The following is a 25,354-nucleotide window of genomic DNA, read 5'->3' as shown; positions in this document are numbered from 1 at the left end:
CACATAGGCCTTTGCTGAACTAAATGGTGTTTCCTATGCATTTCCGGTGCTGCCAGGATTACATACTTGCCATTCTGCCTCTCTTTAAAATTGCCAGCTCTCCAGGATTGGCTTGGAGTCTCCAGAACCAGCATCAATCTCCAGGTGACTACTGAAAGCAGGGGCATTCTGGAGCCTCCTGGCACCCAGAGTCAGGTGATGCAGTGATATGGAAATGTCATCCCCTATGTCATTGCATTGCCCCTGTGCCGGTGCGCTACACCACCACCACCATCCCTGCTTTCAGAATGGCTCCATTTTGGAGCCAAATGAAGCCAAGGGAGGGCAGGTGGGCTAAAAATCGTAGTGCTTGCTGCTTTAAGCAACGAATACTATGTGCGCCCCCATGGACAGCCCAGAAAATACACGATGCCCCAACTCCCACACACACACTACCTGCCCCTCTGACACCCCCCTGCGGCTTAGCACCTGGCGCCTGCACTCACCCCCAGTTTCCCGCTCTACTTGTTCACTACTGACTGAAATGAATTCTGGATGTTTTAACAAGGCCTCTAGGAGTTTCCAACAGTACATCATGTGGTGAGAAAAATCTCCAGAAATAGCATCAATCAGATTTGGCAACCTGCTCTTTGTCTGTTACTGCCAGATGGAAATGTTGCAGGACACAGATTTTGAGGAGATGGGTTAAATGGCATTTGTCTCCATAATTCTACTCAAATCTATGAAGACACAACTGCATGTGCTTCCTTCTTCCATAATGTGTTCTCACAGACCATGAAGCCATTTCATTTGGGTTGTTCCTGTTTTGTCTTCTACCCCCTTAGCCATGAATGTGATGGTTCAAAGTGTAGAGATTCATTCATAATCTAGAGCTGTTTTTGAAGATATTTAAAACCCTATGATAAGAAAAGCAAAGCAAAAGTATGTGAGTACTTACGAGAAGTAGTTTCTTCTTCTTCAATAGAAGCAGTTGTAGTTTCAGTTCTACTTTCAGTATCTCCAACAGAATAGTTTATATCAACTGTGAAGAAATTAGTGGAAAGTATAAAACCAAATCATTCCAGACTCTTTTGTCTTGGGTATATGAACATGATGGCCTTATGCTCAATATGCAGAGATTGTTTCATTTGTTACCTAGACCACTTCAGGTAATATTAAAAAACCTATTTTAAGAAAAAGCAAAGCAACGAAGTACAGTACTTACAAGTGGTAGTTTCTTCAACAGATGTAGTTGCAATACCGCTTGCAGTACCTCCACTAGAAGAGTATGTATCAACTGTGAAGACATTAATGGAAACTGTAAAGGCAAGCCATTTCAGACTCTTTTGTCTTGGATATAAAATATAAAGATAAAATTCTTCATATTAGAAACAGTAAGGCTACAATCCTGCCTACACATACCTAGGAGTAAGCCCCATTGACTATAATGGTAGTCTAATAGTAATAATGTCTGAGTAGACATGCATAGGATTGGGCTCTAAGCAATTTAGGGATGGGACTACATCTACACGTGATTAAATTACTCTTTAATATTTACATGCAGGGTTTTAAAAAAAGTTATTGTTAAAGTTATTTTTAAAAGTCATTGTTTAAAGTTATTTTTAAACTACAGATTACTGTACTTTCTTTATGCACAGCCATAAAGTACAAGTCTCAGATGTCAGGATGGTATAGTGATGATGAACAATGAAGTTTATCTATCATGATTAACCAGTGGTGTAATGGTAAATTTTAAAGTTCAGGAGCTTTTCATGTTGTTCCCCCCAGCCATATCTTATTATCAACCAGATCCTATCTAAATCCCTAGGTAGGCATGCAGCAGAGACAGGGATTTTCAGTTGCTGGAGGTCTCCTCAGAGTAAGGGGACATTTGTCCCCTTGCCCCAGCGTAAGCCCCAGCAGCTGCAACAGATCAACTTGAACATGGTCAGTGACCACACAGGCAGATCAGGACTGGGAAGGAGTCCTTCCCAGTTAGGAGTTGACAAATAGATGGCTGTTGATTTTGGTATCCAGTGGACAGATTCTGTGAAGTATTTTAGTAAAAACGTAGCTATGAACTTGGATTAGCTGTTGAGATTCAGTAATGTGCCCTTTTTCAATCAGATGGAAAGAGATGTTCTGCTCAATCCTATGCATGTCTACTCAGAAGTAAGCCCCACTGAGTGCAATGGGTTTTCTATACAAATTTATCTGCAAGTAATGGAAAGCTGCAATCCTTGGTAAATTTGCTTGGAAGCAACACTCATTGAGGGCACAATCCTAACCCCTTATGTCAGTGCTTTCCAGCACTGGCATAAGGGCAATGCGGCTCGAAGGTAAGGGAACAAACATTCCCTTGCTTTGAGGAGGCCTCCATGAGTGACACCCAACTGCAGGATGCAGCACATGTCCCATTGGCACCACTATGCCAGTGCTGGAAAGCACTGACATAAGGGGTTAGGTTTGTGCCCTGAATGCAATAGTGCTCTACTTCAGAGTAGACATGCATAGGCTTATGTGGTTAGTCAAGTGGTCTATGTGATTAGTCAAATCAAAAAAGATATAACCCTTGTGAACTCGCAGCAATGACAGAATTGGAACAGTTTAAGAACATGGTGTCCAGCCTGGATTCAAATATCACAATGAAATTTTCTGCCAGGAAAAAAACAACACAACTACTAAATGCATGAATTTATGTATCTTTGCACAAGCCTCTACATAAACTGTATGTAGATTTGTAAGATCTTATCTGTTGATGGTTGAAGAAGAAAGCCATGAGAAAAGAAAATCTTTTTCTACAGGACTGGCACAATAATTCCCAGCACAATGACACAACATAACAAAAGCTGTATCCAGTGACATATCTGTACCCACGATCTACCTCTACCCAGTGGCATATCTATGCCTCCTCCTCACCTCACTTCCTGAATTCCAAAGGAAGAGGAAACAAAGCAGAAGAGGAAATGTGGAAGAGAGGAGAGTAGAAAGCAAGACAGTTGATGATACTCTAGCCCAGTGGTTCCCAAACTGTGAGCCGCGGCTCCCCAGGGAGCTGCGGAAACCAGTCAGGGAAGCTGCGGAATCCTCATGAAAGACCAATTGTCCTATACAATCCTCTATAGGATTATAGCTCTAATGGGGAGCTGCGGCCAACGGCCCAGTAGGGCAAGGGAGCAGCCCGTTGAAAAAATTTGGGAACCATTGCTCTACCCATCAGTCTCTTCTCCCTCACACTTCTGCTTCATCCCCCTCTTCCTTTTTAAATCCAGAAAGAGGAAGGAAGTGAAAGTGCGGAGACAGACAGACAGAAGCAGGTAGCCCCTGCCCATCTGCTGTCTGGGCAACCAATCTGCTGCCAATCTGCTGTCTAGGCAATTCTGCTGTGTTCTACTTACACCCACAAGTGTAGAAACTGAATGATATACTGCGTGGTTTGTTTCCATATCTTGATAAATCCTTCTTTACAGACATGGCTGAATTCAGAAGCATGGGGGTGATGTAACATGTAGCTCATGCTACTAATTTCAGGCCAAACCTCTTGCATCCCTTCTATCAGCATCAAACTGTTAGTTTGCACCGAGAGAGCTTCAGCTGCTATTCTAAACAGCTTTGCTATCTTTCCATCAACAGAACTAAGATTCCCTGGACCTTTTGGAATGCTTTTCCTACCTATGTTGTATGGCTGAAAACTCGGCTAACGTTTGACAATGCACAGAGTCATAATGGAATATTGTCATTGATCATGTAATTAGCAAGCGACGAAAAACTCCCTTTCCATACAAGGCACTTTAGCTCCAAAGGGTGTATTTCAAAGATGTTGAAGAACTGCACTTACACTCGCAAGCGTAGAAATCAAATGATACAGTGCGTTGTCTCCATATCTTCATATATCCTTCTTTACAGACACAGTTGAATTCAGGAGAAGCACGGGGGCAGTGCAACATATAGGTCATGCCGCTAATTTCTTCATCGTCATCATTAGCTGCTGGAATAATAGAGAGTATTTCCTTGACAAAAATTCAGCTCAAGCTATATTAAAGCACATGTGGGTGTGCTGCCTTTCATCCAGGGTCATTTAGCAGAGAAGAACCCAGGAGTCTTAGGAAAGTGTTGGTGACCACAAGGGCCTTCCCAATTTGCCATACAACAGGACTAAGCAGTGCAATGCATTTCAGCAGTTGATGAGCAGCAATGGAAAGGGAAAGGGCCCAGCAGCCTTACTAGCAGGTGTTGCATGATGGCATGGGACAGAGGCTGCTGGCCAGCAGCACCTTATCAGCCAATGACATAAGCAGCCTATGCCTGAACTGGATTCTGCTGGTCAGTCACTGGCACCTGAAAAGTGCTGATCCAGGATCTCTTGCCTCCTTGGCAGAATACCTGTCATAAAGAGTACTGTGGCCCCTTTCTTTTTGTAGGAAGTGGGGGGGGGGGAAGCAGAGCAGTCAGCGAAAGCAAAGCATTCCTTCCCTATGGTAAATTATACTGCCTGGTTAATTGTTATCAATAACAAGTTGGTTAAGGTTTCATAAAAAGTACTTTACTCACAATTCATAGTTGCTTACATACATCTTCTAATTGGTCAGAGGATCCTACAACTTTGGAACAGAGAACCCTAGAGCTGTTCTCTTAGTGTGAGGGAGGGGGATGTGGTCTGCAACTGTAAAGACAGAGCACACATCCTTCTTCTGCAATCTGGGAGGCAGAGAGAATGTATGGAGAAAGGGCAGGAAGAAAATAAAACGAGGGACCACGCTTCCTGCAGGATCACAGAGGACAGGTCAGTTGTCTCAGGTGTCTGGACAGTATTCTGCCCTCCAAAGTCCTGCAGGCGGCACTGCATCCAAATTCCAACACCCTTCAGTTACTGCTTCCTATCCTGCACCCTACTTCATAATCAATGTTAAGAAATATGCTACTTCTGCCTGGATAATTATAATGTTACTAGATGATGACAGTATGCCTAAAAATACATGGCACACCTTTTCCTAGCCTTGAGCCAAGTCAGTCAGTCTAGGACTAAAGAATTAAACAGTAATTCTTAAAAGGGACAAGGGGAGCCCAGAAAAGGCTGCATTAAACTGAGCTTCACAACAGGTTCTGAGAGCTTCAGGCAGTAGTTTCCAGGTATCTTCTCTCTCTGGACAATCTGTGGCAGCTACCCTTTGAACTAAGGGGAGCATGAAAACTTGTGAGCCTCGCCTGGTTTGGGTGTGAATGATGTCACTTAGCCTGTTCCAGAAGAGGAGTCTACTAACTTTGCTTTGAACAGCTGATTCTGTGACAAATGCATGCCAGTGCTCATCCAGTCCTTGCAACTTACTCTGTGCTGTGGGGCCACTTCTACATGGTTTATATACTGATGCTTAACAAGTCAAATTGCTGTGTCAGGAGCTGCATTTGATAATGCAGATAATAATCCAGCACTCCAAGGTGCAATGTGGTCTGCAATCCTTCCCTCACGTCCTGCTGTATGGGATTTACAAGTGCTAATGATGGAGGAACGGCCTATAACAATCCTGCTATCTTCAGAATCAAAAAATGTTTTAGAATTTTGTCATACACCTATGACGTAGTTCAGTGGCTGAACAGATAAGAACAGTTAGAAGTTAAGAAACAGTTCCTTCCTGTTATGCATCTATTTCAGTCTGATTTGCATGATAACCCTTCTTTGTGTATAGGTGGATTGGATAAAAAATCTTAACACTACAGAATCTGTGGCTGCTTAGCAGAAGAAGCAGCAAAGCAAGATAAATCAGATTTTATCCAAGAGTTTCAACTAAGAAGGCAAGTGAAGCTTTGAGGATGGTAGATAACGACTCACATCCAGGGCTGGCCCATCCATAAGGCCAACTAATGTGAGTTGCATCATTGCAAGGGATCTGATAGGGTGGCTGACTTAGGGTGCCTTTTACCCCAAGTCTGCTGCCACCACCTTCCATCAGCCTGTCACGGATGCAAGCCACACTGATCTGCATAATGGGATGGGGAGTGAGTCAGTCTTGGGGTTTCTGTACATGGGATACTGCATGTAGAAAGTCAAGGATCCAGACATAAAAGCTTTGTGCAGTTTTCCAGTTTCTACTCTCCTTCAGCTCTGCACTCTTTCCACCTCTCCATACAAGACACCTGACTTCTGACAGTTATTGGCAGGTACGAACAATTCTATTCTGTGCCTTACCATGTGTAGGCATGTTGTGGAAAAACAAATATCTGTACTGGCCCGTGCATTGTAGCCCTATGTAAATCTACTTGAAAGTAAGCCTCACCGTGTTCAGTTGGATATGCTCTATGTAATTGTTCATAGGATTGAAGCTTAAGGCTGCAACCCTATACACACTTACCTGAAAGTAAGCCATACTGTACATAGTGGAACTTACTTCTAAGTAAACACATAGGATTACCCTGCCTGCTGTTGAGCTTGAGCTTTGTGCATTGAAGGAAGGACTAACTTCCCAGGCTGAGTCCCCTCCCCCCCCTCTCTCCTTCTTGTGCCTCTCTTACATTCAGCTGTGACCATATTGGCTTTTAAATTATTGGTTCTGGTCACTGTTGAATATAGGAAAGAAACATGATGGATAATAGGCTTTCACTGCAAAGAAAATAAGATAGCATAGGTAAAGGGCATCTCATCCACTGTTTATTGGGCATCACACACACACACACCCCAGCAATAGATAAAATATATTCTACCTTGTCCATAGGCATTGAAAACAAGAAATCCAAGACCTACAATCAATAAGGAAACAACATGATGTTAAAATGAGCTTTCTCCTAGGAGAGAAAACCCTTGGTTAATTATATTTAAAAAAATTACCATGCAGCAAATATTGGAGTAAGCAAAGAACATACTGACAGTAAATTCATCCTTATGAAATCTTGCGCTGCAGCCTTCAAAATAGAACAAATCTCTTTTGCCTTTTTGCTGAAGTATATCTCTTCTAGTATACTCTGATTATTCTAGAATGGAGTTGGGTCTATCACATATTGAAAACAGGGTGTACTGGAGCTGCTTTGAGTAAACATGACTGCAAGCTCCTGTACACCCCAGTTCTAATAGGAATTACATAAAAGCAAATCCTACTGGTTTCATACATAATTTGTTCTGTGCTCAGCTCCCAAGAACTTGGGAATGTTTCTTAAATAGGTACAGAATGTTGTGAAAGAATTCCACCTGGGGTTGTGTGAACAACACAGCCTTTCCAACAGTCTCAGGATGATTCCCTTCCACCAAGGTAGGGATCTAACAAAGATTACCCCACATCATCCTAAAGCAATATATGTGCAGCTTTCTGGGATCAGATGCGCTGAATGGATTCACCTATATTTCCTGCCCCAAAGTTCAGTGTGGATATAATGCTATTTATGCCTGTAAATACATCAGGGGCAATGTTGACAGGAAGAAAATATAATGAAATAATACTCCATTTGGTTTCAAAATGTTAAATTCTATACCCCTTTACAGAGATGGGTGTGAGACAGCACTCAGTTGTAGAGCACCAGCTTCCCTCGTTCAGCCCCCAGCATCTTCACGTAGGGATATGATAGACTCAGAAAAACCAGTAGCAGCCAGCGCAAGCAATATGTAGTCTGAATCTGTATAGCACAATTTCATATGATCAATACTTTTTTTATTAGTCCTCTCTACAATACTGTACATGGGACCATGATGTGGATTGCTCTCCTATGGGCTGTTCACTTTTGTCTGCCTATCCCGAACTTGTTCACCTAGGAATTTCCTACTCACCCAGAATAAGGCAGCTGAGTGTGCTCCTCATGGCTGTCTTGGCAGTGAGCTAGTGCATGACTTCTTTGACACCCGTAACTCAGCCTCTCAAAAAAAAGGAACCTCAAAGTGTGGAGAGCAGCTCTTTTTATAGCAAATTTTGCATCATTCTTCACTTCCCAGAACCTTAGGGAAATCGAAATTCACCAGCACATGTGCACACATACAAACACACACCATACACTCCATCCTTGTTATTCAGCACATATCCTTATAGCTTGTAAACAATTTACTTATGAAATTTATATTCCCACCTTTCCCTTCTCCATCAAGGAATGCCTATGGTGGCCTACAGTATTTATTTTTTCAACTAGCAGTCCAGTCCCCAAGGGGCTTACAATCATTCAGAAAACAAAAAATAAGAGGCTACTCTCCTTCTCCTCAATGGACCATTATTAGGAACATGACCACTGAGGGGAGGGGAGCACAGACTACCCTTAAGGGTATTTACTTAGGGCACATTGCCTTATGCTGAGTCAGATAACTCAGTCACCAGGTTCAGCCTTATGACTCAGCATTATGAAAGTCACCAAGTTCAGCATTATGACATTCCAAGACTGTTGGCAGTGGATCCTTCCAAGGGCTGTTACCCAAGATCCTTTAACTCAGGGGTGCCCAGACCCTGGCCCTGGGGCCACTTGTGACCCTCAAGGACTCCCAATCCAGCCCTCAAGGAGGCCCCAGTATCCAATGAGACTCTGGCCCTCCGGAGACTTGCTGGAGCCCGTGCTGGCCCAATGCAACTGCTCTCAGCATGATGGCCAACTCTTCGACCACTCGTGTGAGCTGTGGGTCAAGCGCTCCCTCCACTGCTTGCTTTTTCACATCTGTGATACAGCAGCAGCAGCAGCAAAGGAAAGGCCTTTTATAGACCTTGAGCTATTGCAAGACCATTCATTCATTCATATAAGTTCCATCTCTAATATATTCATTTATGTAAATTTATTCAAATTTGAAATATAAATTCTTTTTTCCCCGGCCCCCGACACAGTGTCAGAGAGATGATGTGGCAAAGTTTGGACACCCCTGCTTTAACTGGAGATGTAGGCGACTGAACCAGAGATCTTACACATGCAAAGCATGAGCAGCACAGTGAAGCAATCAAAAATACAGATGATGAACTGAGCACCTGACCCATAAGACTATAAGAACTCCTGCTGACTTGGTTACACTGGCCTGTTTGTCTAAGCAGGTTGGGCAGTGGTGGGGTGGGGGTAGGACAAAATGCTGGTGATTTGTCTCTTCTTTTCCATGAAATTTCAGCTCTACATGTAACTTATCCTGAAGAATTGACAGCAAGGGCAGTTGAACACCATCTGTCATTGCCTCCATAACTGGAAGAAGATAAGCTTCTACCACTTCTGGTTCCAGTGTGTGTATGTATGTTATTAATGACCAGGTAATATAACACAATGCGGTTTCTACTGACTCTTTTACCTGGCATACCATCTAATAGTATTTGCCATCTTTGCTGATATGAGGACTCCCACATTTCCTTTACTTCTGCTATGTATCTTACAAGGGGCATGTGTATGCTATCATGGATCCAAATGTATCCACTGTATTTTTCAAGGAAGATCATGAATGTTTTTTTCAAAGGGAGAACATCCATAATTTCCTGCCCTTGATGCAATCTGAAATCCATTTTGTACTTGGCACAGTAGAACCTAAGTCTGCATAACACCTGACTGATCCAGATTTCAGATTTAGGGGCTTTCCCCTCTGGCTCTGAAACAATTATTCCTTCCTCTCCACCCCCTGCTTTTTTTGTTGTTTAGTGCACATTTAGACTAAAGAAGAGTTCTGGGGGGGATGTGAAAGCTTGCTCATTACTTTGTGATGTTTTAATTGTTTGGGGGGAATTTTTTTTTCCTTTTCAAATGGAAGGGCAGTGATGCCTGAAATTTATGTCATCACAATTATTGCTAAGTACTACAGTGACCTCTAGTGGCCAATATGCACAAACACTGGCTATTGTGGGCATACCTGTTCGGAGGACTGCTTTGTAAAAAGGAGTACACTTCTCAAACTGTGGATTTCAAAAGCAGAAAGTCCTCTAAGTAAGGGACTATCAATGACAAAGCATCTTGAAATGATAGATGCCTGAGGGACTGTTGTATTAGGTAGGAGATGTGTGGCACGGTTTCTGCTGGCCATCATCACCTAATGTCACCCACTATGAACATCCCAAGTTGTGGGCGTATTTGACCTGACACATTTAAACCAATTAAACTACTGACCATTAAACCAATTCCAAGCTCACTTACATTTGTGCTATAAACAGTATAGTGCAAATGTACAGATAGATATTTCTTCAGTAATATATATGCAAATAGTTCAAACTTCAGTAACAAAGGGCGCAATCCTAACCCACTTTCCAGCACCGACATAAGGGCAATGCAACTCCAAGGTAAGGGAACAAACATTGATCCTAACCTTGAGGAGGCCTCTATGAGTGCCCCCCAACTACAGGATGCAGCACATGCCCCACTGGCACAGCTATGCCAGTGCTGGAAAATTGGTTAGGATGCACTCAAAATATCTTTAACAAGCCAGAGGAACAGGGCCATAGTTAAGTTTCCTTGCTAGGCAGAACTTCAAATATGCAGGCAGGAAACCAGTTATTGCCTCAGAAGAAGACCAGGTGAACTAAGTTCCTGAGGTAAACTAAGGTGGTTGCCTCAAATGGCAGGTTATCAGGCATGGAAGTGACATGGCTGCCGTGCCTCGCCTCATCTTTCCCTGGCTTAGGCAGGGTTATGCATCTCTTTGAGGGCTATCCCCACATGTATATGCACTTTCATTCCTACCCACAAGTACTCTTGGGGGAAAAAACACCCCCCTTTTAGACACGGTGGTTGTAGTATGGCAGGGTGCTTTAAAACAGTCTTGACTAATTTTGGGTAGACATAACACTTTACATTAGCTTTCTCGCCCTTGAGCACTGTGTTCTACTCACTGACGTAATAGCTGATAAGGGGTGTTTATTCAGGGTCCCTTAAAGAAACCTAATGGTGATTGACCAGAGCTGTGCAAGTCAGGTGGGAGGAGTTTGGAGCGCTACTTCACTTTTGGGGATACACACACACACACACACACCATTTGCCACAGTTGTTCTAAAACGACAGTTGTTCCTCTTTTGAAAACAAGCTCTCAATCTTTAAATGGAAGTTGTCATAGAACAAAGTAAACAGCCAATTCTGCCCCATACTTATGGGCACTGGCATAGCTAGAGTGGGGGTGGAGCACTAAGTTTTGCAGGGAGCCTCCCCGCAGCATGCCAGTGGCCCCTCCCCTTGGGAGCTGCTCGCCTCCATTTTGCCCCCCCCAAATGGCTCCAAAGGGGAGCCACTTGCACTCTGCAGGGAGCCTAAACTGAGACGAATGTCTCCCAAGAGGAGGGGGAGGTGCCATTGCACTCTGCAGTAAGGCTCCCTGCAAAACTTAGTGTCCCGCCCCCCCTGCTACGCCAGTGCTTATGGGCAACAATGCAGTGCTGCAGGTAGGGAAGTGCACCCATTGCCCCACCCTGGATGCAACCCCACAGCACAATCAAATCTCATTCTTTTGTCCTCTTTTGTCATTCTTCTTCCTAGAAGATCTACTGTACTGTGTTAGGCAAGGCCATCTCCTGGGGGATCTACCAAAGGTGCAATTGCCAGACAAAGGCTGCAATCCTAACCACACTTTCCTGAGAGTAAGCCCCACTGAACAAAATAGACTTACTTCTGAATAGACCTAGTTAGGATTGTGCCCAAACTCTATAAGAGGATGACTTGATTAAGGAATATTGTATGGTTTTTGAGAACTCATAACTTAAATCATGCTATAAAATATTTCCTTCAGACTGTATATTGCTAGCAAAGTGATCAGATAAGAGAGATTTGAGGTTCTGATTGAGGCAGACCTTTCTTTATGATGTGGTTAGCTCTTAATAATACGTAGCATAGCTTTCTGTTTCTCTGTGATATGTGTTTCCTGTACATAGCCAACAATGTATACAGTTCTGTTCTGTTGCAAAATAAATTAAGATCTACTAGCTTCATTAGATTGTATTCTGGGAACTTTTTTGGGAAGCAGACACTTGTGACCAGTTGTGTAGATCTGATAGTTATGAAAGCACGCAATTGCTTTCATTGCTGATGGCCAATGTGCTTGTATATGACTATGCATTTCTGTGGGAAATCCGTGACAGCCCAAACAGTGAGAGAATTTTTTCTGTCGGTCAACAGAGAAACTGTGCCACAAACTGCAAGTTGAGCTAGATTACATTTCTGTATAATGAGTCAGACTATCTGTCCTCTTTGCTGGCTTCATCTGTTCTGAGGCATTCAGTAGCCGTAGATTGCTGAGGTTGTAGAATGCTTCATGCATAGACCCAGACTAAGCATTTTTTCATATCCTTGAACTGACAAGGGACTTTCCACAACAAACCAGATCGTTCTGCGGTTTGGCTCCAGGACCCCCTGTGAAGAAAACTCACTTTTGCTTCTGCTAACTAACCACTGATGATAGCCATTGATCTTCTCCTATTTTGGCTTCTTGGACAAACCTATGTAATCTGGGCCTAATAAGTGCTTCTTCCAGTACTGAAATAAGGCATTAATGGGAATTTTCTCACAGAAGTTTCTCTTGCTGAGTCTTTTACTTGTTGCAAACCATGGATATTTATGTGCCCCACCCCCGCAAGCAACTCATAGTTTTAGAACAGTTTCTGTTGACTTTCAATAGGTTTTCTAAAACTATAGATTGTGCATGCCCTGCACACTGTCAGGCTAGAAACTGCAGCAGGGGCTAAGTGCTCAAGCCTACCCAACCCTCAAAGTGATGTTGAGCAGTTTTGTGCACTACTTGGAAAAAAATTATGGATCAAAAGCCTGGATTTGCATGTTTTCTGTTAAAAAGCATATCAGCTGAAGTTTTGTATGAAAAAACAGGTAGGCCAGAGGATTGGTATGCTGTCTCTGAAAAAAACCAGGGGAAGACCACCATAAAAATCTGCATTTTCTTTCAAGGTATCTTCACATTTCTTTCCTCATAGCTTGAACTGGCAGACAGTAGGCCCTGTACAATTTCCCCTGTAATGTAAAAAACAGAAAAGCCTTGGTTTTTGAGCGAGTTGTCCCTCCTTTTCTTAGCATGTCCATTCAGCACTGTCCTTTCCCATCCTTTGCCTTGCTTCTTCTTTAAAGAAACAGATAATAATAATATTGTTTATTATAATTATATACATAATCCTAAACCAGAAAGATAAGATCATGCAGTCAGCCCAAACTACAGGCACGAGTCCCTTGTGCCAGCTCCTGGCCATTGTGAAATGGTTGGCAACCTTCAGTCTCAAAAGACTATGGTACAAGCCTACAGCACCCGGTATTCCCAGGCGGTCTCCCATCCAAGTACTAACCAGGCTTGACCCTGCTTAGCTTCCAAGATCAGACAAGATCAGGCATGTGCAGGGTAACAGTTGCTGTCTGACTCAGCAAGAGGAGAGGCCAGTGCACAGACGTGTGGAGCAGAGCCAGCATGGCGCCTGAACATGGTGAGTGCTGGCCTGGGCAGACAGGCACAGGGGGTGGGAGAGGGCGGTGGGAAGGCGGATCGGGCCTGGGGGGAGATGGGACTGGCCATGGCAGTGCAGGCCAGATCCTAATCCCTGTCCCCGATTTGCACCAATGAAATTGCGGGTGCAGATCTGAGTAACCCTATAGGGTTGCCTGGGACATTTCTTGGAGTAAAGGGAATAAAATCCCCTCTCTCTAAGTTGTGTCTGGGCCCCAATCTACCACACGCTGGATATAGCACAGGCCTATCAGCCTGTCTGTTCCAGCATGAGTTAGGATTGCACCCTAAATGGGGAAAGAAGCACCTTTTAAACTGGCAGTTCTCTCATATTTAGCAGGGGGAGAGCCACTGATCCAACACTGATCCCAGCACTGTGTCTTTACCAGTGGCTCTTTGCTGGTGTTTCCCTGCATCTTTTCTAGGTTGTTTCCCTTTGGGAACAGAGAATCATTTATTTTACATATTGTGTTTTATAAACCAATTTTTGAACTTTATTTTTGCTGAACAGTGGTATACCATATAAACATCACTGGGAAGGGTTTTTTCTCATTTGGAAGGATTTTTAATGTTTTAATTTGTGTTTTTAATTTGTGTTTTTATGTCATTTTTTATTCCTTGCTGTAAGCTGCCTTGGGTCCCTTCAGGGAGAAAGGCGGAAGAAAAATGTAGTTAGTAAGTAAACAAACAAACAAACAAACATCCTTACAATCAGAGCCACTGAGAGGAATTTTATCAGGGGGTACAAAGTTTCTTTTGGACTCGTTCATCTTTCAAATGTGAATTTGGCTCCCAGGCCCCCTTTTTGGCCCCCTTTTTGATACCCCTTTGCCCCTCCCTCTCCAAGGTTCTGCCCCAACCTACCTAAATCCCTATGTTGCAATGCAATGGCACTACCGTTGTATCTTGTGGGTGAAGTCTAGCTGCTGGAGGTCTCCTCAGGATAAGCCCCAGCAGCCACTATGGGGCAACTTGAACCTGCGCCAGTTCAATCTCTGGTGCAAGTCCAAATTGATCTTTGAAGGTGCATCAGGCCCAGGAAAGAGGGTCAGGATTTGGCATAGGCCACTGTTGCTGAACCCATCCCCTCCTGGGCCTTATCTGCCCTCCTCCCTGCCCCCATCACTGCCCTATTCCATTGATCCCTGCCCCATTAATCCCTTCCCTACCACCCTTCAACCCCACACCAGCTAACTTGGGCTGGTGGATCTTCAACTATCCACTGGAGCACGGGAGGCTGCTCCAGCCTTTCTATCAGCCAGCCAGCAGCACACACTGGAGGAGGTTGCTTTGACTGCCGTAAAGCAGCCTCTGCCAGCTTAACAATAGCCATACCAGCAGCAGCCACTGCAGATAGCATTGGGTCATTAATCATTATAATAATAATAATAATTTATGGTGTATCTCTAGAATCTATATTTTGTACCAGGACCAAACCCAGGAATTTGTGAATAAAAAGTACCTCTTAGCATGTGCAGAGTGCTTTTTATCCCATAAATGAGCAACTGCAGCTTGCACCCACACATTTGGAATTCTGGTTCAGATGTCATGGCTCCCACATAGGCCTAACCCTGAGCCATAACAGTGTCACTATTTGGCTAGTTAATGTAAGGACTGCAGGGATGTGTTGTAGCATTAGTGCCAAGTTGGAAGTTACAAAAGTCAGTAACAGGGAAAATGGCTGTGGCAGCTGCAACAAAGGCAACAACAGAAGGCCAAAGATTTTTGAAATGTTTGTATAAGTACATGCATACTCTCGCTAAGGATAATGCCAGTGTTCCGTACCTGAGTGGCCATTTCACTTTCACAATGGATTCCCCCAGCCAGGCACTGAAGTCTGCCTGTATCCAGTCCAGATGCCTGCTGCATTTCTGAAGTGAGGCTCAAGGACAGCCAGCAGCTGAGTCTAGTGAGGAGTCAACTCCAAAAAACAGTCAGCCATCCATCCCTGTCTGAGGGAGAAAGTGTGAGGACAGCAGCTAGGAGGACATTACTGAACTCCTGGTCTGTGATGTCATCTTGCTCTGCCCCCTCACTTGATTTTCAAGATTGTCCTCTAGTATTTGCCAGGTTAGATGTATCCAAAAAAACCTAAACTTCTCAGGTGGGGTCTAGTGATGTCACAAGGCAGGACCGGTGATATCACAAGACTGCCAACTCTGCAGAAATGGAAGGCAAAAGAAATTTGACATGGGGGCAGAGCCCAGCAATAACCCAAAAGTGGGCAGAGAGTAAATGTTGCCACCTGTCTGCCTGTGAAAAAAAAGAAAAGAAATGATCCTGGAGAAACAGGATCATTTCTGGCAAAATTGCAACCTTCTACTTCCAGACCAAGGCTGAGGCCACCATCACTACTGCCACCTGGAAAGCATGCCAACAAGCCCAGGGCTGAAAGATTGTGGGGGACCCCCCCTTTTTTTTTTTAATACCCTTCTCTAGACCATTTCTTTACTTTCCACTCCAATTATTCTTTCCTTAAAATTTTCATTAATATTTCTTGTATATGATCTATATGTGAAATGTTACTGTTGGTTCAGTTATTATTATTACATTGGCTACCTATTTGACTCTAGGCCCAAATCAATGTTCTGCTGTTTGACCTTCAAAGCCCTAAATCACTGGAGACCCAGGTAAAAGGTTAACCTGTGTTAGCCAGGTTAAAGGGCCACTGGCTAACACATGAGACTGCCTAACTTTTAAGAACTTCCGAGACTCTGTTTGCAGTGGCCCCACACCCTGAAGAGAGTTTACCGCAATAACGAACAGGGCCTTCTCTGGTTGTGGCATCTTGCCTCTCTTTAATGCCTTATTGCTCTTTTTTGTTACCTTTAAAAACATGATTTTATGTTTATATTTGGGTTCTCTTGGTTTGTTTGCCAAAATTTTAAAGGGATTATTGTGATTTTATATTTCTTAATTGCATCACAAATCCCTGTAATTAAAAGGCAAGATACCAATATTTTAATTACAATATAGTGAACAAATTATTAGTAGTACTTTCAAGTCTGTAAGAGTTTATTGCCATATTTAACACTTGGCAGTGAGTCTGTGAATCAAGGATCCAACAGGATAATAATAATAATAATAATAATAATAATAATAATAATAATAATAATAATAATAATAATAATAATAATAATAATAATAATGTTGATTACTTGACTCTTTGGGAAGGGGAGGACTTCTGTTCTGAGAGTAGAGGCATGTCCATGCACTTTAAGACCTTAGAAAGACATTTCTCTAGATTAATTAATGCAGTGAACTAGACTGTGTTTTGTGTGCATGGTATCTTGTACCATGTGGGTGGCTGCTGGTGGGGCTGGATCAGACCTTTTCTACTCCTATAATTCTGTAATCATCAGAGCAGCTTAAATTCAGGCTCCTAAAATAGTTAAGGGAGCACTGCGTTTGCCACCCTTCCTTTCACAGATATTCATTCAGCTTTCTGTGTTAGGGTTGACCTTTGTATGTTTGCTTTCAGCAGCATCTTGGCATTCAGTCAGGAGTGGATTTTTTTTAAGCATTTTTAAAAATAAGTTATGCATGTTGCAATTTAGGAAAAGGTTGAATAACTTGAATAACTGCAGGCATAAAACATTATCTGTTACATGCTTCTGTTATCTGAAGGCAGGAGCTTAAATTATAGGATTGTTATTCTGTTGGAATAGAATGAGTTACTAGGAGAGTAAAGTTGTAAAAATTAAAGCAAATCTGTCTATCAAGGCAGACTGCTAACCATCTGACATCTAATCCCTAGATGCACATCCGTTATCTAATTGACCTTCTCATCGTTGTCATAGCAACTGGAAGAAAAAAAGAAGAGATTCCCAGGAAACTGGAGGAAAAAATGATTTCACAGGAGATGAGTGGGTTTCTGGTTATAGTCAGCAATGAAAGAAGGTCCAGAAGAGGCAGGCCAGACCTTATACACCAGTTCAGCCCTTCATAGGAGAAAGTCTTGGGAGTTATTGCCATCTCTGTGTTTTGCTTTTGATAGCAGCCTGGGGTGTGCATGGTTTGCACACCCCATCCTCCAGCTCTTTTTTCCTGGCTCACAGTTCAGGACTAGAGGTATGTTTTCCTGTTTAAAGAGGAGTCCATACTCCTCCTCCTTCCATTTTAGCTCCTCTCTCAAGGCCAATTCTCATGATTATTGGGCATGTAGTGAGGACTTGAAAATCCTGTCCCTTCTGGCCGCCTGTCCATACTATTCATTAACTTGCAGCCACCATCATGTGCAGGATTTAGCTGTTTGCATCCCACTGACATTACCCAGTAGTAGTTTTTTTTGTTTTTTTTTAAGTATTTGCAGTAATTGGCAGACAGTTTGATCCTGGGCATGATCATAGCTGCACACAACCAGCTGGCTATGGGCAAGGAATTTGCATGCACAGTGTGTTCAGACACGCACTGACGCTAATGATTGTATGAATCAGATCTGGGTAAGAACCGCTGTTCTGTTGAACTGTTCAGGTGAACATGTCCAAGGAGAGGAGTTAAAGCATGGAACAAGCAGGAGTGTAAAAAGCTCTTCAAAGGGGAGCATATACGTCTATTTCTAAACTGATTTCTCCCTTTCCCAATGTGTTTCCAGCTGTGTTTCCTTTTCCACCCCTTCTGAGATGCATCTGACCATTATAGACTGGACGGCTTCCACTCTAGAAAGCAGAATAGAGTTCTGGATGTTCTTATATGACTTCACTGACTCTGCTGCTCCTTGTGAAGAAAGAAGTGTGGAATGTATTCCTATGTGTATCAAGTGTGCATGTGAATAATTCAGCTGGAAGGTACTAACCACTCATATTCCTAGAGAAGTGCCTAATATTGTTTGCATGGAAGGTGACCAATTGAAAAGGAAGACAGGACTCCCCCGCCCCCCTTCTTTTTAATAGCAATTTAGGTGTTATATCCCACTATGACTGGTCACTGTTGTTGGGGGGGGGTTGCCCAAAAGCTTGTATATGTTTTACCAGCTATTTTGGTCACAAGGCTTGTGCTTTCACAAGCTATTTTGGTCATAAGTCTCATGCCTACAGTTCTGGGAAGAAAAATGCATATGTAAGAGAAGTGCATGAAAATTAGGACCAAAATAGCAAGAGAAACTAATGAAAATAAATGAAGCGCAACACTTGGTCTGAATGTCTCTGAGTTACAAAAGATGAGAGGCTGCAAGAGAAAGCTGGGAAGTCAGAAAGTGACAGTGGGAAAGGGTAGATGAACCAAGTGATGAGAAAGTGCAGAGATGAAAGGACTGGAAGACTAGGGCTGGAAATGGGTGGACAAACTAGGGACACAAGGAAGCCTAGAGGATCAGGAAGGCTTCCAATAGGAACAAGGTGAAGAGGATTCATAGCCAAGAAGAATGAAGTACAAAAGAGAAACTTAATTGCATCCTATAGATCCTAATTTAATTACCTATGCTGAAACTTGGTTTTTGAAAAAGGACTTACGCAGTCAGATGCTCAGTTGGCAGAATTTGCTATATTTAATTTCTTCTCAATGCTGAATTCTGCCCAGTTATATTGGCCAGCTTTAAGCATGTTTTTTCTGTATGCTTCTATAGTTTCTTATCTTGGCCACAGATTCCACTTTGAATGAACCAAAACTTCACTGAGTCAATTTCATTTGATATATGTAGTGAGACCTGGGGGAACTATTTCAGGGCCCAAACCTATCAAACTTTCCAGCACCAGTGCAACCATAATGCAGCCTTAAGGTAAAGGAACAAATGTTTCCATACCTTGAGGAGGCCTCTGTGACTGCCTCCCCACCACAGGATGAAGCACACATCCCACTGGTACGGCTATACTGGCACTGGAAAATTGGATAGGATTGGGCCCTCAGGTTTCAAAGGGCAGGAAAGAAATTTCAATGGTGGAAGAAAATTTACAGCAAGGCTGAAAGGATGACTACTTGATATATCTGATATATGCTCATTCATATTTTCAAAACCCTATTGCAAAAAATAAATTTATTTTAAGAGCACTTGATCCAGTTATTTTTTTTAAGTAGCTCATAATAACCAGAGATATAGAACATTCTGAGAAATATTCAGATGTTGCTTGCACTGGAAAAGGTATCACTTCCTTACCTCTCCTGAAAAAGCATTCCTAAGTGAAAAAAAATCTCCTGGAGACAATGAAACAGTGTTGGTTTATGCCAGCAATTAATATGGCCCAATGTAGAGCATAGGTGTATTATAGAAATGTGCATGACCTCTATAAATCAGCACCTTTTCTTGGACTCCAGTTGAGTTACAAAACTGGACAGTGCAGGAATATGCCAAAACATACTGATCTCAGGTATTACTCTGTAGATGAATTCTTTTCCAATTATGGTTGCTGCTCTCGAGTCCTGCAGTCTTTAATTCTGACACTCGTTTCCTAGTTTGGAAATCAGAATGCAAGATGTTTTCCTTGCTCTCCCCAACCCTTATTTTGCACATTACAGAGGTTTAAATTTATATATAAGACCCTGACCTTTACACCTCCCTTAGCAATTTACTACTACAGGCATTGATTAATATTGCTCATGCTGGCAGTTTTCTTAATTTCTTAATTTTTTTAAAGCAAAAAAAGAGAAAGTTACAGGTCAATTAACAGTACATAGCTGAATGAAATTTTTGCAGTGCGATGGCGTTACAGAGGCTTATGCCTATTTCATGGATACTTAAATAGTTATGCAAAGTTATTCTAATTATGCAGAAATTATGCTTTTATCCCTTCATGTTGTTGTTGAGCTTTTTTATTTATTTATCTCATTTCGTCTTTCTAGTCACAGAAAAAGCCTGTCATTCTTAACTCCTGAAAATGTTGTGTGAAAATTCTCCTCTTGATGAACTGATCAGTTTTTTACCAAATGAAAGTGACATTTTTATAATAACTTCAGTGACAACTCCAATTTAATTTTATTTCACAGCCATGAAACCTGTGAAGTAATGATGAAAACCTCTGAGCACATGCAGAGTGCCTTTCCCTTCACTACTCAGGGCACCTGCAGACACTGCTGGGATCAGTGACAGTGGCAGGCCAACAGGAAGTATCTCATTGTAGAGGTACTTCCTGTTGCACAGTTTGCAGCTACCAACTCCATTTTGGCATGATAGTAGCATTCCCTCCCATGCAATTCCTGTTAGTTCATCTGGACAAGCAGCAATTAAAACAAGGCTCACCCCCGAATGTGTAATCTGAAGGCAATCAGCCATAAACCTATTTGTGTGGAAAGCACACAAAATGTCCATGTCCCCCACAGATCTGGGAATTTGGCTTCCAAAAGGCTTCCAAGCAACATGTCTTTTTAAAGAAATTAAACACTTTAGATCAAAAATTCTCACATTAGGAAACAAGCGTTGATATCAAAGCATAGAACTAAAATATTAGGCAGCCCAGAATATGATTGTAAAAAGAGACAGAGGATCAAAGAGGAGAGATAAGAAATACTCCATTTATTTGAAAAGTCACAAGATGATTGATAGCAAAAATGAAAGGCTAAAAAACCAAAACAAAGTTACGTTTAAAAAAGAGAGAAGAGGAGTTACACAGTGTGGACACAGTATCAATCAGGCAATCAGTCAGAGCCCCTCAGACCCCTCAAGGCTTCTATCTTCTGGAACGGTTCAGTATTTTTTTGTCTTGTCTCGAGAATAATTTTCATTTGTGTTGCTCAGGGAGTCCATACTCCCATTCCCTGTAACCACACTGGAGAGTATTCTCTCTACCTCCCTAGGCAATATTTGTCTGTCTTCGTTCTCTGTCTCCCTGTGGTAGAAATAGTTAAAATTGGAGACAATGACTGGCACAGGAAGTGCAATGGTGAGCACCCCTGCAATAGCACAAAGAGTCCCCACTATCTTTCCCCCTAGGGTGGTAGGACACATGTCTCCATAGCCAACAGTCGTCATGGTGACCACAGCCCACCAGAAGCCATCAGGTATGCTGGAGAAATGCGACTGTGGTTCGTCCACCTCTGCAAAGTAGATGGCACTAGAAAATAGTATGACCCCAATGAAAAGGAAGAAGATGAGCAAGCCCAGCTCCCTCATGCTGGCCTTGAGGGTCTGCCCTAAGATCTGTAGTCCCTTGGAGTGCCGAGAAAGCTTGAAGATGCGAAAGACCCTGACCAGACGAATAATCCTAAGGATGGCCAGGGACATGTTCTGTTGGCCATTTAGTTCATTGTGCTGAATCAGCTCCGTGGTGAGGGTCACAAAATAAGGAATGATGGACACAATATCAATGATGTTCATGATATTCCTGAAGAACTCGGCTTTGCTGGGGCAGACAATGAATCTGACAAACAACTCAAAGGAGAACCAGATGATGCAAGCAGTTTCTATCACAAAGAAGGGATCTGTAAAAGTATTGGGTACCACAACAGCTTTGGTTAAGTTATTTGCTCCGTATGTGATATCCTTCATCTCCCTCTCATCTCTGAACTCAGGTAAGGTCTCTATACAGAAAATGATGATAGAGATGACAATAACCAGGACAGAGACCAAGGCCACTCCCCTGGCAGCACTAGAGCTTTCCGGGTACTCAAAAAGCAACCAGAACTGCTTGTGAAAGTCATTGGCTGGCAGGAGAGTGATGGGGTCCTTGATGAAACCTTCATCTTCTCTAAACTGGTCCATGGCTTCTTCACCCAGTTCATAGAAAGTTATCTCATCCGCGAAAACATCAATAGGGACATTGGCAGGGCGCCGGATTTTCCCTCCAGACTGGTAGTAGTACAATATCCCATCAAAACTGGGCCTATTCCTGTCAAAAAAGTACTCGTTCCTCATTGAATCAAAGTAGTGTATCCGCTTCTCTGGGTCGCCAAGCAGAGTCTCTGGAAACTGATTCAGAGTCTTGAGCTGTGTCTCAAACCTCAGCCCAGCAATGTTGATGATGACTCTCTGGTCACCCTCATCCATGCCCACATTCTCTGCCCCCAAGTGGTCACTGAACTCAGCAGGCAATTTGGAGAATATGGTCTCATTGTTGCTGTTCTCACTATTGATGAGAATTCTCCAGTTGGACAGGAGGCTGGCACAGCTGGGACGCCCTTTGTGTGATTGGCCAGCAGCATTGAGGTCATTTGAAAAACAGGGCTCTTCCATTACCTCGTCAGTGTTGTCAAAACTGACCAGTGCCACCTCCATTTCCTTCCAAGTGGACACGTCCATCATATGGGGGAAATCAGATTAGTGGCATAAATCCCCAGGTTTGATACCAGCAGCTTGCGTCTTTCCCACGCTATGGTGATCTGCAAGTGAACAGACAGAGAGGATTTGTGCATATGTGTAACTCCCTTGCTTGCTTAAAATAAAATGAATCTGTGTCCAGTCTAACTCTTCTTTAAACAAGCAAAATTAATTACCTTTAATGCTATTAGTTAGCACAGCTGACATTAGCCCTTCATGGGAGGATTTTAATAGGTATTTTGCATGCACTTGTTATTACAGCAGCAACTCCCAGTAACTTGCAGTGTCCAAGGTTATAGGATAGGCAGCGGCAGAGCTTGGACAGTTCCCAGAAATCCATAGCCTCTGCTCTTTTCCCCGGCACAGTAGATCATCCCTTCAAATAAGGATGCTAGGGGCATATGTAAGTTTTACATTTCCTCTTCAGTTCTGCCATTTTTAGCATGCAAAATTCACTTGAAGAGGCTTATAATGGAGCAGAGGGAGAGGAGGGCAACTCTTGCAAAAGGGCACCTCATGCTGAGGCTGCTGAGAACAACAGAACTTTCCATGGTTAGTTTAGAGGAGTTCAGTCTTAACCTGTTAGTGTGGCGGCCGCTTTGTCATGTGCCATACAGTGGGCTCCCAAACTATGGGAACATGGGGATAATTTTTTCTGGCTTCTTTCTGAAGAGTAGAAGCTGCATTTTTGCATATTTCTGCATGACTCATATTGAGAAAGTTTGTGGGGGTTGTGCTTATTGCACAGCACACAAAGCAGTGGCCACAGGATCAAGAAAATAGGAGCTGCTAACAGCAGTGTAGCTACAGGGAGAGTACAGTACTACGTTTTTCAGGCGCCTCAATTTGCCATGTCAGTGGTCCCTCCCCTTCACCTTTGGAGCCATTCCTGGTGGCGAGAGCAACACCGAGGCATCTCCTCTGCATTGCTCTTGGCTTGGGAATGGCTCCAAAGGAGAGGGAGAGAGGCCACTGACATGGCACATGGAGGGGCCTGAAGAACTTAGTGCTGTGCTCCTCCTGTAGCTATGCAACTGGTTGCTGTGTGCCAGGGAAACTGTGTGGTCTGTACTGCAGCGTCAACATGCATGGACACTTTTCACAATGACACAGACACATTTCTAAGCAACACAATTCTGGAAGTCGGGTTGCAATACTATCCACACTTACCTGAGATTATGTTCCAACGGGCTTACTTCTAAGTAGACATGCTTAGCTTGCATTTACTGTCCATTACAAAATCATACTAATGCCCCCATGAAGTTGGTATTCAAGCAGTCCACAAATAAGGTCAGGGCAGCTTTGCAGCGCTAACATGAACTATGCTTTGGGGAAAGAAATCCATACAGGTGTACTTTCACTAAGCAGAGCACTTTTCACTGCACTGGGTATGCAAGAGTAGAATGTGTGAACACTGGGACTGAAATCAATGGGAGCCGAGTCCACTGGAGAAGACTTTTAAAATTCCAATTTCCTGGAGTGTTTTTCATTTGAAGAATCACATTTGGAATGTGTATGTGCACAGTATATCCAAACTTGTCAACATCTGAACGTGAAATCTGAGATTTGAAAGTCAAGTTCTGTGAAACATTTGTCTGGCAAAAACACAGTTCCTTTTTGTCATGTCTAGGTAACATTGTGACTATCTATTTTAATGCTTTGGTATGCAATCCGAAGCTACTTTCTAGGGCAATGATTTTCAACTTTTTTCATCTCCTGGCACGCTGACAAGGTACTCAAATTGTCAAGGCACACCATCGTTTTTTGACAATTGACAAGGCACACCTTTCTGTTGGTGGTGGGGCTCACATCTCCCAATGGCTCTACTAATAAGTGATCCTCCCCCAAACTCCCACGGCACACCTGCAGACTATTTGCGGCACACCAATGTGCCACGGCACAGTGGCTGAAAGTAAGGAAGGATGATTCAGATTATGCTGGCAAAAGCAAAGTATTTCCTTACTGGACCAGGCTTTCTTTAGCCTTACCTAAAGGTTCAAAATAGCAGCCAGCAATAGCCAGCCAGAGCAGATGTCAATTCATTCCCACCCTTCAACGTGATGTTGGAACCTGAAGAATGAAGGAAAAGCTACTCCTTGAGAGCCTTTTAGTGCAATATTAACAACTCTTTTATTTAGCAGGAGGAAAATAACTGGCCCTCCTCGCCCCAGCAGTGTCTTTTCTAGTGGCTGTCTGCTGGTGTTCTTTTGCATCTTTTTAGATTGTGAGCCCTTTCGGGACAGGAAGTCATTAGTTATTTGATTTTTCTCTGTAAACTGCTTTGTGAACTTTTTGTTGAAAAGTGGTAGATAAATAATATTATTAACTGTAGAGTTGTTAAAACTTGTTGTGTATTGTCCAGACCTCTTCCCTCCTATGGCCTTCCCACACAAAGGCAAATTCTCCACCTGAAATGCCCCCTTGAGCAGAAGAAAAAGAACAAAAGAGAAAGGGTTTTTCCAAACATGGGAGGAGAGCTTGTCTTCCTGAGCTCTGAGGCGAGCACCAGCCAGCCATAGACATATAGTTTCTGTTGACCATGTCACCAAACTCACTAAACAAATTCAGACAAGTCTGAGACTTGGTCTGTCTGCTCTCTAATTGACACCATTGTAGTTCCTTCTCTTTTCTCAACAACAGAACTGCCGCTGCAGTCTTTTTTTTCCCCCCTGTGTCAGACCTTTATTTTGGAGTGACCACTTGCTGAAAGACCAGACATGCCTCAGACTCTGAGAAGAAAGGAAGGAAAAACAGATGAGAAAAGGCTGTCTTATATAAGCAAAGAATGAGATGCCTTTACACTGCTCCCTCCCTAACTTCTGTGATACCTGCCTAATTCCATG

General features: G+C 42.9%; 2 protein-coding genes and 1 pseudogene across 2 annotated transcripts in view; all 3 read right to left on the bottom strand.

Annotated features, from left to right (window-relative positions):
* Positions 1-7,814, bottom strand: part of LOC136649091 (adhesion G protein-coupled receptor E3-like) — a 32,597-nt gene extending 24,783 nt beyond the window's left edge. The window contains exons 1-5 of the mRNA XM_066625507.1: positions 7,730-7,814; positions 6,676-6,711; positions 3,818-3,967; positions 1,205-1,276; positions 938-1,021 (exon numbers count right to left, since the gene is read on the bottom strand). Coding sequence (XP_066481604.1) covers positions 938-1,021; positions 1,205-1,276; positions 3,818-3,967; positions 6,676-6,711; positions 7,730-7,760 — 373 coding nt within the window. The 5' untranslated portion in view covers positions 7,761-7,814. The remainder of the gene's footprint in view (positions 1-937; positions 1,022-1,204; positions 1,277-3,817; positions 3,968-6,675; positions 6,712-7,729) is intronic.
* Positions 7,815-13,123: 5,309 nt separating this feature from the next.
* On the bottom strand, positions 13,124-13,243 carry LOC136649886 (5S ribosomal RNA; annotated as a pseudogene).
* A 7,699-nt stretch (positions 13,244-20,942) lies between these two features.
* KCNA10 (potassium voltage-gated channel subfamily A member 10) lies at positions 20,943-22,496 on the bottom strand. Its single transcript, XM_066624631.1, has one exon. It carries the CDS (start codon positions 22,494-22,496, stop codon positions 20,943-20,945), a length of 1,554 nt encoding a protein of 517 aa, XP_066480728.1.
* Positions 22,497-25,354: the final 2,858 nt, after the last annotated feature.

The sequence above is a fragment of the Tiliqua scincoides genome, chromosome 4 (genome assembly GCF_035046505.1).
Source record: "Tiliqua scincoides isolate rTilSci1 chromosome 4, rTilSci1.hap2, whole genome shotgun sequence".
Classification (NCBI taxonomy): Eukaryota; Metazoa; Chordata; class Lepidosauria; order Squamata; family Scincidae; genus Tiliqua; species Tiliqua scincoides.
The sequence above is the reverse complement of the archived record's forward strand: the minus strand, read 5'-3'. Positions and strand labels throughout refer to the sequence as shown.